This window comes from Caloenas nicobarica, chromosome 14, assembly GCF_036013445.1.
Source record: "Caloenas nicobarica isolate bCalNic1 chromosome 14, bCalNic1.hap1, whole genome shotgun sequence".
Taxonomy (NCBI): domain Eukaryota; kingdom Metazoa; phylum Chordata; class Aves; order Columbiformes; family Columbidae; genus Caloenas; species Caloenas nicobarica.
Genome location: NC_088258.1, coordinates 8,508,464 through 8,526,039, shown reverse-complemented (window position 1 = coordinate 8,526,039; position 17,576 = coordinate 8,508,464). Strand labels below are relative to the sequence as shown.

Genomic DNA, 17,576 nt, shown 5'->3' with positions numbered 1-17,576 from the left:
GCAAGATAGGTGTGAGAGCAATTCTTCCTTCTTTAAGAAGATCGCCAGGTTCTCTGTACTTGGTAGTGATGTGGGCGATGCTGTTCAGGTGATCAGCAGGATCAGGCCACACCAGCAACACAGATTTGGAGGTCAAATCCCATGCAGGGAGTCAGATCATGAGTGAAGAAGACAGGGAGGGAATACAAACACTCATACTGGTGCATGAGAGGGGCCAAGGGAGCCACTCAGCGACTTCTTGCTCAGGTGAGGTGCCCATCAGGGGGTGTTTCTAGCCCTAAGCTCACCCAGAGAGCCTGGGTGGTCAGACAGCAGCCCCGCGCCCCTGCAAGCCTCGGACTGCACAAGCTCCTGCAAGCCCTGTCACCGGGGCTGACCTTTAGCTTTTCTTTGAGAAAGCCTTTGATCTGAGATTGAACATTTCCACTGTCAGGGTGGAGGATTTGCTGCCAATTCTAACAACTGTCATCTTGCCAAGTAAAAGAAATACGTGCTTTGGTTCCATTTCCAGCTAGATCTGAGATCCCAGCCTGCAAATGGGGCTTCTCTTTTTTTTTCTTGCTTAGCACAACAATGCAATATTCAGCCAGACTGAAATGCCAAGTGCTTGCTTTCCCCAGTCTGCCAAACAAGATGGGTGATGAAGGATCCCACATCACTAGCGATACTCAGCAATGATTCTCCCTTTCTAGCTGTGGTTTGTGGCACAGACGTTTTAAAGGAGTTTTAACCCACTTAGTGTGCATTATTCTGATTCTGTATTGTTCTGGTGTGTTAATCAAGCATTCAGGGATGGTCTGGTAGACAGTGCCAATCAAAGTGGGGTTATAGAAAATAGCTCTCATCAAAATCACTTGATATTTTTCAATGCAAGTGGATATTTTATATAAGAAGATATCTGTAAAAGCTCTGAACTACCAGCACATGACGTATTAATTAATGAATCCCATTTCAGCTTTTCCATTATTTTCCTGAGCTGGCATCGGGCTGATGGCTGTATAGTTACCTCTATCCTCTTGGTTCCTTTTGTAAATTTCAGTGCCAGCCCTGAGACCTTCCAAAGAGTCTGAAGGTTTACCGAAAGCCAACGTTGACTGGCCTGAGAGTTCCTAGAAAGTTTAGATGCAAGTTTTCCAGTTCTGCTGATTAAATCCTGCTTCTGGGCTTTCTGTTGATTGCCAGGTTTTATTACTGCAGGGGAGTATTTCTGCTTCCTGTGATAGGGACACATTATGACCGCTTGCCAAAAGAGAACAGAAATGTTAATTAACTCTTCTGTCCTGTCTGTGCTAGTATTGCAGCTCCTCAAGGTAATTCTGTTGGCTATAGCCATCTCCTTCCTTCCCTTATCAGTTTTCTAGCTTTGGTTATTTGTTATACATTGGTCGGGAAGCAGTTTATTCTTACCTATCTTCTTTTTCTCTTCTAACCTGCTGCCAGCTGTCAGGTAGTCTGAGCATCCCCAAGCTGTGGTGTTCAATTGGGATTTCTCCTCTGCACCAGGCCCTGTGCTCAATGGCAGCAGCTCATGGTGGAGTCAAACTCAGGAGAGAAACTCTTGTTGTTTTCGCTGTATGCATTTTGCTCTTCCCCTGCTTTAAAATAATCTCTCTCCAGGAAAGCTTTTTCATTAAAATCATCAAGGAAAAGATGCAAGTGGCTTAATTTAAAACACCACCAAACATTTGAGAAAAATTTAGACTAAGATCGACTTATTCTAGATTTAGCTATTGGCTGGGGCGACAGCCAGCTGGGAGTCATTAGTGTGAGCAGGAAGAACATGGGTAGGTGTTGTGGGCAGGAAGCCGTACAGGACACAGTGCCGGGATTTTGCTGTCTAGCCAAAGTCAGGATGAACACTTCATTAGAAGCAAGCTGTGTAACATTCTAATATTAGCAAATCTGCAAACTGCTTGCTCTGTCCGCAGCCTTTCCGCAGGCCGTGCTCCGGCACGGCATCCGTGTGTCTGACGGTGCTGGGGGTGCGGGCTGGGGGTGGGCTGGGCGCGCAGGGTCTGTGTTGCTGCTGTCAGAGCTCCCTGTGGCGTGGGGCTGGGCTAGGGGGTGCAATCCCTTTGCTCAGACATCAGCAGGTGGTTTTCAGAGGCAGCGGCACTGGCAGGTGCTGGGGAGATGTGACATGCGAGAGCCTTCAGCCTGCTCCTCGTGGGCCTTGCACAGGGGTTTGTGTTCACATATTCCTGCATTGAGCATTCCCCCCAGGTTCTGCTGCTGTAATTTGTGAGGTCTCTCTGTTGTTGTCAAGTGTCTTCTGGTTTTTGGGCAAGAGCAGTTGATGAGATCACTTGAGCACAGGATGTAGTAATTCTGTTAATGGAAAATAGTCCCTAATGGAAAATATTTCTCATGTGTCAAAGCTGTTGGCACAAATTGATTACAATGTATCAGTCTATTAGATGGCACTAATCAATTTGTGTTTAAATGTCCCTTGAAATACTTGTCTTTTTCTGGGAGGACCCGATCCAGAATCCAGCCCAGCAAATTGACCTAGTGAATCCTGGCTCTTCCTAAAGCCTTGCTCTTTGTTTGTGACTTGAAGAAATATCTTCTCTACCGAGAGGAGAAAATCAGCTCTATTCTTCTTTCCCCCAGCCTTTGCTCCCCATTTTGTGCTGTCCTCTGGACTACTTAGACTCTGATGCTCTCTTGCTATACCTGTGGGGCAGTAATTCCACCTTTATACACACTGCAGCCCCTCCATCCACCCATCCAGAGGAAAGCTGGTAGCATGCTGTGTTTTGAGTGGATTATGTCTGCCCACAGGTCCCCTTCAAGCCTGATGTTGTATTACCTGGCCTGGGTTCAAGACTTGGCAATCTGGGAATGGTTTGACTATTTCCGCTGATGCTTTCTGGCTACATGGAAAAAAAAAAAAAAAAAAAAAAAAAGACTTTAACAGAGGACTGTGTAGATGACAGCCATGTGGGCCTCGAAGCTAAACCTAACTTATCCACTGAATGCAGTTTTGGGAAGAAAACGTGTTCACCCAGAAACATTGAGCAGAATAACAACCCTGGTATCCCCAGCACAGCTTCTTTTTCCATTGACTGGAGCATTATTCATCCAAATGAAATTATTGCTCTCTGACAGTTGAATGTTCCTGGTTAGCGGGGAAGGATGGACTTGCTGTAAGAGCAGATGGAGTCATTTGTTTCTGCCTGGGTTGATACTCATTGCTCTGAAGGAATCTGGAAGCATTGTGACTCCTGTCCTGAAGCACAGACTGTGTTATTTGATGTCAGATCATGCTACAGTCTCCCTAATCACAGCATTTATAAAAGCGATATATTGAGAGGATGGAGAAGCAGGCATGGGAGGGGGGCCCTCAGGAATGCAGTCCAGCCCATGTGGAAGACAGGCTCCGTGCCCAAGGGAGATGTCTGCCTGCTCATGTCTTTACTGACCCCAGCTCAAATCTCCAGGACTCACATCTCCTCCTTGACTGTGTTACCGTTGCACTTATTAAGGGTGCTGCTGGGACCCTGCATGAGCCACCCAGCTAAATGATAGCGCGTGTCTGCGCCAATGTACTTGAATTAGTACCGGTCTCTGTCTGACATTAGGACAGAGGAGCATAATTAAGGTAATTACAAGCCATTCGGTATCGGTCAGGAACAGCAAACTGTCTTTCATATGAGAAAAACACGGTGTGTTAGTCTGCCCAAACCATCAGAATACAGAGCAAACCCAGAGATCTCCAGCCAGCCCAAGGAGAAACCCCTGGCAACTGTGCTGTGTGGGCTCTGTCCCCAGGACAACCAAAACTCGACCCCCAGATATCAGCTGAGCTCCCAGCGCTCCCCTCAGAGCAGGGTGAGTCCTGGCTCTGCTGTGGCTCATTGCTGGGGTTGAAATGGGTGCTGTGGTTGTCTGTCTGGGTGCCTGGGCAAATATTGGGGCATTACTGTTAACGCTGGATGATGATGTACAGCAAAATAGATCCAGACGACAAAGAAGCTTAAAGAAATTGCTCACTCTCCTGCATGTCAGGAAGAAATTAGACCTGTCGAGTTATTTACAACTGTAAGACTCTTGCTACCTGGCTCTATTTGGAGTGCAGTGTCTCTGGGACAGGCACCCACCCTGCTCTGGGTTCCCACAGCATTGTGCATGTGCAGTGAGGGCCCATAGCTGGGGTTTCCAAGCTGTCCTGCAATGGAGCTGGTGGCAGTGCCGGACAAGTGCCAGGGCTTTACCAGTGGGACTGGGAAGGTGTGCAGAGAATGCAGCCGGCTGGTTTTAAGGCCTAGATATGTTTTGTTCCATACAGGTCCCAGTCCTAGAGCCAGAAGGAGGGTATGCATTATCCCACTGTTTGCCCAGCTCTACAAGATTGGGATCATCTGTTGGAAAAGTAGAGTAGTCCCTGAGTTAGTGAGGAGAGCTGGTTGGACTATACTGAGCACAGCAAGGAAGGAGTGGTAAGTTATTCCCAGTTTTGACTGCCTAGGTGCTAGCCTCTGGCATGGAAGTATCTTGCACTTGCAGATTTTGGCCTGATAAAGCTTGGCTGTTGTGAGTTACCATCAGTCACAGTGAGAAATATGTTTATTAGATCAAGCGTTCCTTGGCCTCTCAGTCAGCTGGCGTGGCTTTTGGTTGAGAGCCTCTGGGCAAAGATGAAGGGGAAAGCAAATAAAGTGGACGTTGTTGTGCGAGCCCAGCCAGGCACGGGGTACCATCCCCACCCCCGATGACCACCACAGGCTCCACTATTGGCCGGATGAGGAAAGTGCATTTATTTGCTCTGGGTTAGAAAGACGTTTCTCTAGCGTGTACAGCAGCAACATCCCACACATGCAGAGAGCGAACAGCCCACCCCCCCACCCGAGGGAGGGCCCAGTCACTGGGAGGGCAGTGCAGCCAACACCAACGCCGTCAGTGCAACCATCCACAGGCTGCTCCAGCCACTTTCCACACCACCTTTGCTTGTCTGGCCCTGTGGGCACTGCCCGTCTCCCTTGCCATTCCTGCTGGTGGGAGCCTGTCTGGCCAGATGGGGCATTGAGAGGCAGAAGAGACTTGTTGACAGCTAACCAGTGTGTCCAGAGCAGTGGGGTCATGGAGCAGAGGAGCTGGAAGGATGAGAGCCAACAGAGGAGCTGGAGCTCTAGTCCTTGGAGTCCAGATGGTCTGAGGATCAGGAGCAGGTCTGAGGATCAGGAGCAGGTCTGAGGATCAGGAGCAAGTCTGGGTTCATTCCTTTCCCATGCATGCAGCATGTTGTGGGGAGAGCATGTTGTTGCTCAGGAGAACAGCTGGTGAATGGAACGGGGAGGAACGACAAGGCCAGAAGTCATGTGTAGCAGTTGCTGGCTTGCCTTTCCAGCATCCCCTCTCACCCAGGGGGAAGGGTGGTCTGAAGCTGGTGACACAGCTGAGCTGGCAGATGGTGTGGAACTTGGCCACTAAGGAATATGAAGGGGCTTGGAGGAACTGGAGGGGACTGCCATGGAGGCTGGGATCAGCTCATGCCTGTTGTTCTCCTCATGCATCTGGGACACTTCAGTGGAGCCTGGCTCAAATCCTGGCACTATGTGGGCAGCGTGCACCACATGCACCTTGTTGCGGTGCTTTTTCCTCAAGAGACAGCTGAAAACTTTTTTGAAGCCCTTGCGGAAATGCTTGGAGACCAGAGCATAGACGATGGGGTTAAGGCAGGAGTTGGCATAGGCCATGCAGTGGGAAAGCAGGCGGAAGGCATAGGTGGCCTGGTTGAAGGGGAAGTCTCCGTAGAGGTATCGGAGGATGACTACATGGTAGGGCAACCAGCAGAGGCAGAAAAGGATGGTAACAATTATGATCATCTTGGTTACCTTCCGCTTGGCCTTCTTGGACTCTGATATGTCTTCCAGGGGGTCCACTGCTGTCCACAGGTACTTGATGGTCCTGGTGTAGGAGAGGCTGATGACCAGCACGGGGATGACATAGCCGAAGGCAAAGGTACTGGTGTCCATGACCTTGCGTCTCCACTCCTCCCAGCCAGGCATGCAGATGTAGCTGGACTCCCACTCAATCAGGTCATAGTAGCTTAGGTAGGGCCCAGCAAAGACCACGGAGAGGCCCCAGATCACAGCCATGGCAGCCACTGCGTTGTGGGGGGTCCGCAGCTCCCGAGAGCGTAGGGGATAGCGGATGGCCAGGTACCTGAGGGGAGAGCAAAGCAACCAGCACTGATATTTCAGCCAAGCTCTGCCTGGCCACAGAAACTCCAGGGACAAGAAAGTTTCCATCATTCTCCTGAAAGTTCCTGAGCAGTGGCCCTACCTGTTATCTCACATCCTCTTTGAGATACAGCCCTGAGTAAAGCAGCTTTTCTCTTTCTAGCAAGGATGTTTCTCCTCCGCAGCCTTAGGCTGGCTCATCCCCTACGTACATGGTGGGATGGGTTATGTCCCTGAGCTGGGGCCAGAGCGATGGTGCTGTGGAGAACACGCAGATGTCCACTGCTTAGCAGAATTATCCAGCAGAAAGAGGTCTGAACTGAGGATTCAAGACCTGGGGAAGCTTCAAAGGGTGATGGACACCATGCAAGCTCCTGCCCACTGAGGGCATATTTCCAGCCTTCTCAGGCTTTTGAATCAATTTGGCAGGAGGGAGATTTGCCTACTGGAGCTGTGGCTGCTTCCACCTTGGTACCAGAGGGACCAGGTGGGCCCTTGCCTTTGGTACTGTCTGTTTTTTCAGGCCAGCCCAAAGCAGACAGTGATGGTCTGTCTGCTCCCTCCAGCAGCAGTGGCCAGATACGGTGTGATGGCCAGCTCTGCTCGCTCACCTCAGGCAACACCACGGGGCAAAGATGTAGATGTTGGCAAGGAGAGAAGGTGGCTTGGTGCTTGTGGGTGGGGGATGGAGAGGAGCTGTCAGCAGACAGGAGTGCAGCTGCTGCAGCCTCAGCCTGCCAACATCTGCAGAAGGATGCTCATCTGATGCACCTCAAGGCCAGCAGAACAGGTAGATAAGACATGCAGTTGGTGTGAAGGGTCACACACGTGACAAAACCCTTGTTGCTTGATGGTCCTGTCATCCCAAAAGCTGCCAGCAGCTCTGTGAGAATCACTTTATGTCAGGCTGTCACCCCTCTTGAGTGGAGCACTGCACCATGGCACACAGGTGCCACCAGAAAAGGAAAGAACACAGGCATTAGCACCTTGCCAAGATGTCCTTTTTTTTTTTTTTTTTTTTTTTTTGAAGATATTGTCCTAATTCTGAGCAGGCTGGAGAGGCAGACTGCACTCGCGTGATGTAGGTGCAGGGGCTCAGACCATGAGAAATCTCTGGTCTTCCTTGTGTGCTTAACAACTGGAATCCCAGAGGACTGGGATATTTTTGTCAGGGATTCCACGCGACTCCCTTGCCCCAGCCAAGGGGTGCTGGCATCTCAGGGTGAGGGAATTGCTCAAGTGTCAGATCACTGTTTGAGTCCAGGTGCCCATTTCTGCAGGTGGCACCTGGGAGCAGGATGAAGTAGAAGTGGGGTGGAAGAGTATCCCAACCATACTTTCTGCTAGGATTTAACTCAGCCCAGATATTCCCTGATACTGAAGTTTCCTTCTGCCTGCAGTGCTATGAACATCCTTGTTACAGGCGGCTGTTTGGTCCTGTCTTGTCTTGGTACATTGGGCACAAGTACAAGGAGCAAGGTGGGCCAGGATGTGTTCCCTGTGGGAATCAAGGCTGGAGCTCACCCCAGTGGGGACCTCTTCCTCATCCTAGACCATTAGTGTGGGCTCAGTCAGAAGTGGGGCAGCTGACACAGTCACCTTATAGAGCCCTTGGGAATAATGTAGGTGGCACCAGTCGGGGCCAGAGTGTCCTGGGTGACCTCCCAAGAAGGGACTCTGCTCACAGTGCAGGTGCCTTTCTGCACGGAGTGCAGGAGGACTGAGGATGGGGGTGAGGGCGGTGGGAATTGCTAGATGACAGGTTTTGTGCTGGGCTGGCAGCCCCTGGGGAATGAGAGATGTGTTTGCTGCAGGACTGGGATCTCTCTTGCGAATTTATGTGGCTTCTCTTATGGTGCCTTCTGTCTACCTTGCTGCCTGCACGTGATGCTTTTCCGAAGTGGTGGCTTGGGGACCCTCTGAGTGCCATCGCTAATATAGAGTGAGGTGACTCTCAGCGGGAGTCTGGCACAGCGGGGAGCTGAGCTTGGTCTCGCAATGCCCTAACCACAAGGCAGGTCTTTCCTTCAGAAAGCGCAGACAAGATCAGCACCAGCTATGCCCTCAAGAGATCTGGAAGTGCTGCTTGGGGGTTGTTGGGGCAAGGTTTGGTCCCCAAACTGCTTTTGGCCTGGATCAATACCACTGAGGTTTGAACCATCTGCCTCATGGTGGTGGGCCACAATCTTCCCATGCCCTCACTCAGCCCATCTTCTCAGACCACCCTCCTTCCTCAGCCCAAGGGTGACTTTAGACCATTACCTGTCCACAGAGACGGCAGCCAGAGTAAAGCTGCTAGCATACATGGTGAGGTAGATGAAGAAGTGGACAGCCTTGCAGATGAAAGAGCCAAAGACCCAGCCCTCAAGGGAGTAGATGGTGGCCTGGAAAGGCACGCAGAAGACAATGAAGAAGAAGTCAGCCAGGCTGAGGTTCAGGATGAAGAGGTTGGTAGTGTTGTGGCCCATTTGCCCGTTGCGCAGCAGCACTGCCAGCACCAAGCTATTGCCCACTGTGCCCAGGAGGAAGATGAGGGAGAAGACCACGGGGACAATGACACTGGCAGGGCTGAACTGGTAGCTGTTGGACGAGTTCCAGTACCCAGCCAAGCTTGCGAAGTCCTCGTGCTCCGTCATTCTGCGTTGCGGTGAGATGTTGGAGCCTGGGGCAGCAGAAGGAAAGATGTGAGAGACTGGAGAAACACTGCATAGCTTGTTAGCTCGGCTGATGGACCTTTTGGCTCACAGGAGACACAGAGCCCATTTTCAGCTCTGTGACCTGCATGGTTTTCAGCAGGTTCCTCTGGACACTGCTGGCCTGGATGGCAGGTGGGGTTAGGTTGGGGGTGTGGGGTGCCCTGGAGTGAATCCTCAGCCCATGTTCAGACACTGCCTTTGACTGCTGGAGGTGAGGTTTAGAGCAGAGGAGAGGATGGCATCTGTCCCCAGCTTCCTCCTCTATGAGAGAATGGAGCCAGGATCTCCGCCTCCCAGCTGGTCCAGCTGATTGCAGGAGGGGTGTGATATTCCTTCCCAGAAATGGGGCTTCAGCCCCAAACCAACCATCTAGACAAGCAAAGATGTTTGCTGCCCGAATACTGGCATACGGACTTTTATCGCTCCCCTGCTCCCAGCTTTGCTGGTACCTGCTCCTAGAATAAACCTTGCACACTAGGCATAGGACTGGAAATGCTTTTGGCAGTAACAGCTACTACGCAGCTCCTTGTTGTGCCCAGGTGGGAACTTTCTGAGAAGGACAGCTCTGACAGGATCACTCCTGCTTTGGTGTCAGTGACCCTTTCTATGTCTCACAGGGCAGCTCTCCCCAGGACTTGCACTTTTTGTATCATTCCCCTGCCCCCAAAACAAGCATTTGGACTGAAAGCAGAAGGTGAGATTATGTGTGCAAACACTAGTTTTTCTGTTACAGGCATAGAAATCTGTGTGGTTTTGAGTTCTGGAGCTGGAGGAATATCACATACAGATGCATAGCTTCCCTTAAATAAAGCATGATTTGGGTTCTTCCCCTCTTTGCAGTGTTTGTAGGGATGTGCTGTGGTTACCAGAGTGTGTGGTCCAAGGCTGCCTCACCATGAGCATGGACATTGCAGAGCCTGTGCAAGAACCCAACCTCCAGCTTGTGCATTCTTTTTCAGGCTGGGGAATTAGCAGGTGCTCCCTGGGGAGCACTGACAGAGCAAATGTCTGAAGCAGAAGCGCTGCAAGGGGCATGTGAGCATGGGTCCCTGCCTGCAAGTGTTCCTTGTGTCCATGCAGATTTGGGGACCCAGCAAGCTGCCTGGGATCGCACCAAGCCCTGTTCAGCACTATCACAGCTGTAACGAGACCATTCCCATACAGTTTCAAGTATCTCTAGAGGCAAGTGTCAAAGGCTCATAAGGTCTAGGAAGCAGGATGCCATCTTGAGGTTCTCTGTGGTTGCCCATGGCTCATGACTTGCCTACATGAAGTCAAATTAGTGCTTCAGTCCCTTTACAGATGGGACTTGAGACACGGCAAGCATGGAGAGGTGGCTTTATAACTCGTTTGATCAGGGAACTCACTGATACAGCTGAGAAACAAATCTTTATCTCTGCTGGGTTAACTCTGATCACTCCTCTGTGCCCAGTCCTGCCTGCAGACAGGACAGTGGTAGAACGGGCACAGAGTGAAATCAGGCTTTCTTAAGTGACACATACAAACTGTGACGCTGATGCTGGGACACTGAGATGCTAAGAAAGTCTCATGGAGTCATTCAGAGCATCTCTGGCAGAGTGAGATGTCTCCCAATCCCTATTTAGCATCTTCTCAAGAAGCTGCCACTCACCAGCTGGACAGGCTGTAGGTGCCTCTGCTTCCCCGTGTGTGCAGCAAAGCTGCCATCAGGCGCCTCGTTTGCTCTGCGGGGGCACAAGCCAGAGCCCCCCTTGCTTGGCCGGTTCGGGGATTTAGCCCGGGAGCCGCCGCTGCCCGCCAGCACTCCACCGGGCACCCAGCCCGGCCACAGCCCCCTGCCTGCGCTGGGCAGGGTCGGGCAGCCCGAGCGCTGCCCCGTCCTGCAGCGGGCACGGCCGCCGGCGCCTCGCTGGGGCTTCCTGTGCCTGCGACCCGCTCCCCTGCCCACCGCTGCCCACCGCTGCCCACCGCTGCCCACCGCTGCCCACCGCTGTCCGCTGCAGGTTCCGCCGCCACCCGCTCCGCTCGCGGCCGCGCTGCCCCCGACGGGGCACCGGCCGGACCCTACCTGGCCCCGGCCCCGCCGCCGCTGAGGGCAGCTGCTCGCTGCCGGTGCTGCTGCTGGTACCTCTTCTGCTGCGGGTACCACTTCTTCTCCCGCTGCCGGTGCCGCTGGCCGGTGCCGCTCCAGCTGCAGGTGCCGCTCGGGCAGAACTCGCTTGCTGGCGGCGGCTCCGCCCCTGCCCCAGCGCGTCCCCGAGCACTCGCACACACAAACCGTGCATGCACACGCACCCGGACACACACGCGTGTGCAGACACACACACGCCAACAGCGGCAGTAACACAGGCGCACACTCCTGCACACCCGTGTGTGAACACTCGCCCCCCCGCACCGCACGCCCCCCGCACGCAGAACACACTCAGCACCCGCACCACATGCACACTCCCCCGAAAGCACACACTTATAAAATCCAACAGCAAGCACAAGCCTCTTGAACACCGACACTGAGCACAACCTGACGCATGCCTGCCCTTGCACACGCAACCTCTGACACACCTGCACAGGTACTTCCATCCACGCGCATCCCTCAGCACCAGCCACCTGTCCCAGATGGGCACCAGGGAGGGCTCCAGCGCTATCTGGGGACCTGAGGGGCAGCAGGAGCTCCCCCAGCAGCTTCTCTTGGGGAGTCCTGAGCACTGGGCAGAGGTTGGATGGCCCTAAGAGAACCCAGGGAGTCACCAGCTCCTTGGACACACACAAGTATTTCAGGCTGCTGGTACCCTTGGGTCCCCTGCACTCCAGGGTCTGCGCCTGGGCTCCCATGATGGTGGAATGGCCAGATACCCACTCCAGCTGGGCTGGTGGGCCCAGGCTGACAGCCTGTCCCTATTTCTTCTTCCTCCAACTCTGTCCTGCAGTCCATTGCTTTTTTATTTCTCCATCCCTTTGTCCTGATCTGCATCCCCCTGTTTTTTCCCCTTTATCCATCTGACTTGTTCCCTGTACTTATTCTTCTCCCTCTGTCCACATTTCCCGCTCTCTGTCCCAGTCTTTCTCTCTTCATCTCTCTGTCCTTCTTCCCGTTGTTCTTTCTATCCTTCTGTCCTGTACACTGTCATTATTTTATCTTTCTATGTCCCCTGTTCTTCTTCCCACTTGTGTTTGCCTCTCTGTCTGTCCTCCTCTCTGTCCCTGTCTTTTTCTGTCAGTCCCTCTGTCCTGGTCCCTGTCCCTCTCCTACTCTCAGTCTTTCTGGCCTTTGCTTTTTTTTTTCCTCTGTCATTGTGTCCTGCTCCCAGTCCTACTGATTTTCAATTCTTGCTGTATCCCTCTGTCCAACTGGTTGTCCTTATTTTCTTCTCTCTGTTCTTCTGTACTGCTCCCCAACCCCATCCTCCCTTTCTCTACATCACCATTTTTCTTTCTGCATCCCACTGTCCTGCTTCCCACCCATCTTGCTCACCTGATCCCCATCTTCTGCTCCCCATTAGTATTTTTTTCTCCAGCTCTCTGCCCCACTCTTTTTCTCCATCCCTCTGTCCTCCCTGTTCCTTTTTTCTTACTCGACCTCTATTCCTTTTTGTCATTCCTTCTGCATCCCTGTACCTGGTTTTTCTTTGTATACTTGTGTACTGCTCCCTGTTCCTCTGTGTTTCTACCCCACTGTCCTGCTCCCCATCCTTCTCTTTGCCTCTCTATCCTTCTGTCCTCCTCCTTATTCCTGGGGTTTTATTTGTTCGTTTGTATTTTTTTTTCTTTCCCTATCTGTTCTCCTGCTCCCTGTCCCTCACTTTCCATGTATCTTTTTGTCCTGCACCCTGTCCCTCTCTTTTTCCTCTGTGTTCCGCTGCCTGCCCCATTGTTTCTTGCCACTCTGTCCAGCTGGCTGTCCCTTCTTCCCCTCTATCTTCGTCCTGCTCCCCAGCCCTGTTAATTTATCCTGTCATCACTGCCCTGCAACCTTTCCCTGCAGGAACCGACCATTCCTCACTAGCCTGGTGAACGCTGCTGCAGCAATGGGTGCCCCAGGGGAAAAGGGAGTACAGGCACAGAGCCCTGCAGCAGATTGAGTCCCATGACCCATGTGCATTGAAAAATAAATGATTGTGCTTTTTTTTTTTTTATTCGTACATATGGCTGTGCCCACTTGGTCGGTGTGTTGTCCCAAAACTAGGGTTCTGTCGACCAGTGTGCAAACATGCCAAATTGTAGCACACAGAGATGAGATATGCTTTATTAGAGAGTTGCACAAGCTGGATACTGGAATAAAGACAGCATACAAAAAAAAAAAAGTAACAGCCATTATATACAAAAATCTTACCACTACTCAGGGCAGTCCTAAAGAGCCAATTGGTTACACATTTGCATATTACATTACATAATCATTTTAGTGTATAATGAGCAACATTCAGCTTAAGGACACTTTATCCAACAGTCTTGAGAGCAAGACTCAACTACTTGTGCGGGCTTCAAAATGTCTAAAGCTGCAAGGTCAGTAGTGTCTGTAGCTCGCAATGAGCTGTCTTGCAAGTCGCTCTTATCTTTGCTATGTGACCAGACTGACCTAAAGCTGAAAGCATTTCCCTATCTTTAGGGACTTGCAGACAGGATTAATTCCCGTGATGACAACAGGTGGCTGTCACGGCGCCCGGGCAGCAGGTTGCACGTCAGCGGGTGGTGGCCCCACGCTGCTGATGGGCTGCAGCTGCGGGCCAGGGCTGGAGGAGCCGCAGGTGCGGCTGGGGAGGGCGGTGGCCGGGCCGCTGTGAACCGAGCTGCGGCAGGGAGCCCGGCCTGCGGATCTGCTGCCGGGCGTCCCCTGGGCGCATCGAGGTGAGCGGGGCCGGGCGGCCCCCGCACCGCGGCGGAACGGAACGGAACGCAACGCCGGGAGGGGCGGGGAAGCGCCGGGACGGGGTCCGGACAGAAGCGACCCAGGGCCGGGGGACTGCCCGGGGGCTCTGCGTCCGGCCGGCACCGCGCCAACTGCGGTCCCGGGTAAAGGCTTGGGGGCGGTGGTGCCGATCGGGGGCGCGAAGGGGCGGGACTTGAAGCGAGACAGCGGCGAGGCCACGCTCGGGGCTCCCGGGACAGGCGAGGGCAGCGCCCAGGGCTGCGGCGTCCCCGCAGCAGCGGGGTGTGCCGGGAGCGGGAGTTCTCCGGCGCCCCTCGGCCACGTGCTCCCGGTGCAGGCAGGGCCGTGCGGCCTGCCGCCCTGCCGCGGTCCCGCCGGGAGCTGCGCGGTCCCGCCGGCTTCGCGCCGGCTTTCGCGGGGCCGGTGCCGCTGGCCGGCACGCGTGGCAGCAGCGCACGGACGGCGCCTGCGCGGTGACGCTGCCGCCCGTGCGTGGGTGGAGTCCCCGCTCCGCCCCCGCGAGCGGCAGTCAGTCCCGTCCCTCAGCGCTGCGCATGCGCGGTGGCGCGCAAGCTGGCTCACTCACTGCTGCCTCCTGGTGGGCCGGGCTCGATGTCGCAGGTTGGCTGTGGCGCATGCGCGGTGAGGAAGCCGCGCTACGGCCGTGGCCGGGCAGCGCGTGCGCGGTGGCCCCGGCCCGCGCGCTGCTGCCCCCAAGCGGCCGCCGGGCGGTACCGCCGCTCAGGGCCCGTCCCGCTGCCCCGGCCCCTCCGGTGCAGCCCGGCCCGCGCTCGTAGGGGCTGGTCACCCGGGTTTGTACCGGGTGTGAGCAACAGGGTGCCCTCCGCTGCCCGCTCTGGTTCAGCGATCGATTTCCCTTTGTGCTGCAGGTCGCTGTAGGCGGCTCCCAGCACATGTCAGGCTGTGGAGCGGGAGCTGAGGGACCCTCACAGGAACCTGTTCCACTCCAGCTCGTTCAGAGAAGCATTTGGTGTGTTTTTCACACTTGTCGTGTCATTTTCTCTCACATGAGCTCGAGAGAAATGCGTCGCTGCTTGAACATGTGAAAATACCTCACCATGTGAGTGGAGATACCTCAGGGCTTCACATTAATGGTTCCTGGCCAGGCCCAGGCCTCTGGTACTGTGCACCTGAGGAGAGCACGAGTGTCTCTTCGTCAGCCGTTAGCAGCACCAGCCTTTACAACGTTGTACTACTGGTAAGAACCAGTAGAAGCCAAATATTTTCTAATAAATCCTGCATGAAGTTAAACAAGTTTTCCATATTGCTTTTGTTTGTTTGTTTTACATTACTGTAGTTGCAAGTTTAGCAGTGAACTGGTCGTACTATTTAAATTAAGTAGGAAACAAATCAGGGTGTTGTCGGTTCAAACTGTGAAAATACTTTTTACCATATGCGCTATGACGTCTGCAGATGGATCACTAATCCATTGTTCTGGGTTACAAATAGGAAGAAGAGAGTTGGTTCACTCTGGAGCCCGTGCATGTTGAAGTGTGAGTGCCTACATGGAACAGATGGAAGACACTGGTAAGTAAAAAATGACACTTAAACCACATACAGTAGGCCTTGTATTTTCCTCTTAAAAGTCACACCTTAGCCTATGAAACTCAACGTATTTTATTCAGGGATAAGAACAGTCATTCTAAGAGCTTTTAGAACCCAAAGCTTGAGTACAGGTCAAGCTCTTTGCAGAAGCACCAAAGGGGAAGTAAAGTTTTATGATCCAGTCCTAAGATTGCTTAATCATAAGTAGAATTCAACTCTTCTCTGTAATTCCTTTCAATGCGACTCTGAAACTGCTGAACTAGAATACAGTTTCTTTATGCTGTGGTTTCTAGGCTGCTAAATCCCCATTTCCAAGAGGATTAGAACTTGCACATGTTATAGGTTGGTAACTGTGGTTTTCAGGTATATTATCTTTCTTCAAGTTTTGGTTGCATTGCTGCTGAATGTGCTTGGTGACTTCCCTTCTCCCCCTCACCCAAAACTAACTGGCTTATTGCAAACAAAGCTCTCCTTGCACCTTTCTCAGTAACTTTCTCCTCTAGGGTAGGAAGCATGGATTGAATTCTATGTGCACACACACCCCTCAGTGGATGTTTTATTCCAGCACAGGGTTTGTGCTTGTTTATAAAGGACACAATTGTGCTTCTGTCCACACTCCCATTATCTCTGCCAAGTTTCCGACCATTGCTGTGTCTTGTTTTCTCAGTCTTAGTCTATCCAGTTACCAGGATCCAACCACTTCAGTAATATTCAGGCTCTTAAGGGCTGTGGTGAGTGGCCTGGCAGATACACGTGGCTCCATAAAGAAACAAATCCTTTTTTCTGTGAGCAGGGGTAGAAACTGGCAGTACACAGCATGCAACCTCTGTGCAATATTCCAGTTGGTGAAATCTCAAACAGGCTGCAATAATTGACAGAAAAAGCTTTATTCAGCTTTCATAGAAACCTTTAAACTTTCCTTTTAAACAAAAGCTAACCTGCTAATTTATGTGGTACTATCTTAGCTACTTACTTCATCTGCATCTTGTAGGAACCTCCGTAGTCGTAGAGTGCACAGGCCTCACTCTTACCAATTAATGAGAATTATGTGTGACAGCATTAACTCTTCGATAATGGATCTTCTCAAAAGAAGAGCGGATTTGTGCTGGCTGTGATGGCAGATCAACAAAGGCAGTAAACAGACACGAGCAGATCTTGGGTACGATGCAAGGTCAGGGTCTTGCAACACTGGGTTGTGACAGCTGGATAAAAAAGGGGAGTGGGTGTGCATGTATCTGCGTGAGGGTGGTAGGCTCATAGAATGGAATCAGAATGAAAAATGTGTCAGGTGGCTTGGAAACAAAGAACCCAGTGTGGTTGTTTTGGAGTTTGTGGTGTTTGTTTGGTTTTTTTCATCATCCTATAGAGAAGTTCAGGTTTGTAGAGATAGTATATAGTTATTTCACGCAGGGACAAGTAGCGATGTTCACCTCTTCTTACCCAAGTCAGAATTAGTGACTAACACAGCTGGAGCTTTATTTGCTTGCAGTTGGAGAAGAAGCCGCCTGCAATATCAAAGTTTTGAGAAGTCTGGAGGAAATCAATAGAGACTCAGATGGTGGGACTGATAATTTTATACAGCTTTTCAGATTAAAGTTCATCTTCGCCTTTGGTAAAGCTAAAAGTTTTCAAGGCCCCAGCTACTGTTCTTTAGTAATTGGAGCCCTCCAACTGCTCTGAAATATTTTTGTCCTCTTATTTAGAGTTGTTTCCCATTCTTTATCCTGTATTGCATCTACTGCGAATAGTTAACCTAGAAAATTGATAAATGAATCAAGTCCTTCTGTGACAATTTTGCAAATGACTCCTGAGAAGTCTTGCCCATTAAAGGCAATCCTAGCAGTTATCCATGTTGGGAATGTATTGTGTGGAGTGACAGGGTTGGGCTGGCCCTACAGGGTAGTGATGTGTTACTGTTAAGCCAAAGAAATCTCTCCCTTTCCTGGGAGACAGATACTGTCTGCACCAAAACAACCAGCATGTTGACTCTCTTTGGGGATTTTTCCAAAGCAAAGTGTAGTGTTTCACAGACTGTTACATATCACTGGATATGATTCTCTGTTTTCTTTGTAAGACCTTGGAGGAGATATGTTGCATTTCCGAGTGCCTCAGTTTACCAGCTAAACACTGTTTAGAATATAGTTACTTGAGGCAGGCTCTGACCTGCCAGAGCTTGCTGAAAGCTGGCAGGAAAATATCACAGTAGGGAAATACCACTTTGTTATTATGCTGTCACTTAAGTGTCTTATGTTGGCCACTATTGGAGACAGGATGCTAGGACAGGTGCAT

General features: G+C 51.8%; 2 protein-coding genes across 3 annotated transcripts in view; one reads left to right on the top strand and one right to left on the bottom strand.

Annotated features, from left to right (window-relative positions):
* ROGDI (rogdi atypical leucine zipper) overlaps window positions 1-9,663 on the top strand; it is a 28,150-nt gene extending 18,487 nt beyond the window's left edge. Inside the window, exon 12 of one of the 2 annotated variants that reach the window (XR_010607011.1) lies at window positions 9,499-9,663. The gene's annotated coding sequence lies outside the window, so the exon portion shown is untranslated. The remainder of the gene's footprint in view (window positions 1-9,498) is intronic. The other variant, XR_010607005.1, reaches the window with a different exon arrangement.
* LOC135994468 (galanin receptor 2b-like) lies at window positions 5,430-8,938 on the bottom strand. Its single transcript, XM_065645017.1, has 2 exons — window positions 8,448-8,938; window positions 5,430-6,168 (listed from the first exon to the last, which is right to left on the bottom strand). The coding sequence occupies exons 1-2, from the start codon at window positions 8,819-8,821 to the stop codon at window positions 5,430-5,432; spliced, it is 1,113 nt and encodes a 370-aa protein (XP_065501089.1). The 5' UTR covers window positions 8,822-8,938.
* Window positions 9,664-17,576: the final 7,913 nt, after the last annotated feature.

Bases quoted from the DNA above. Each gene is read 5' to 3' on its own strand.
- LOC135994468 (XM_065645017.1), bottom strand. From the start codon at position 8,821: ATGACGGAGCACGAGGACTTCGCAAGCTTGGCTGGGTACTGGAACTCG. The intron at 6,169-8,447 runs GTAATGGTCTAA...CTCTCCCCTCAG, and splicing joins GCTGCCGTCTCTGTGGACAG to GTACCTGGCCATCCGCTATC.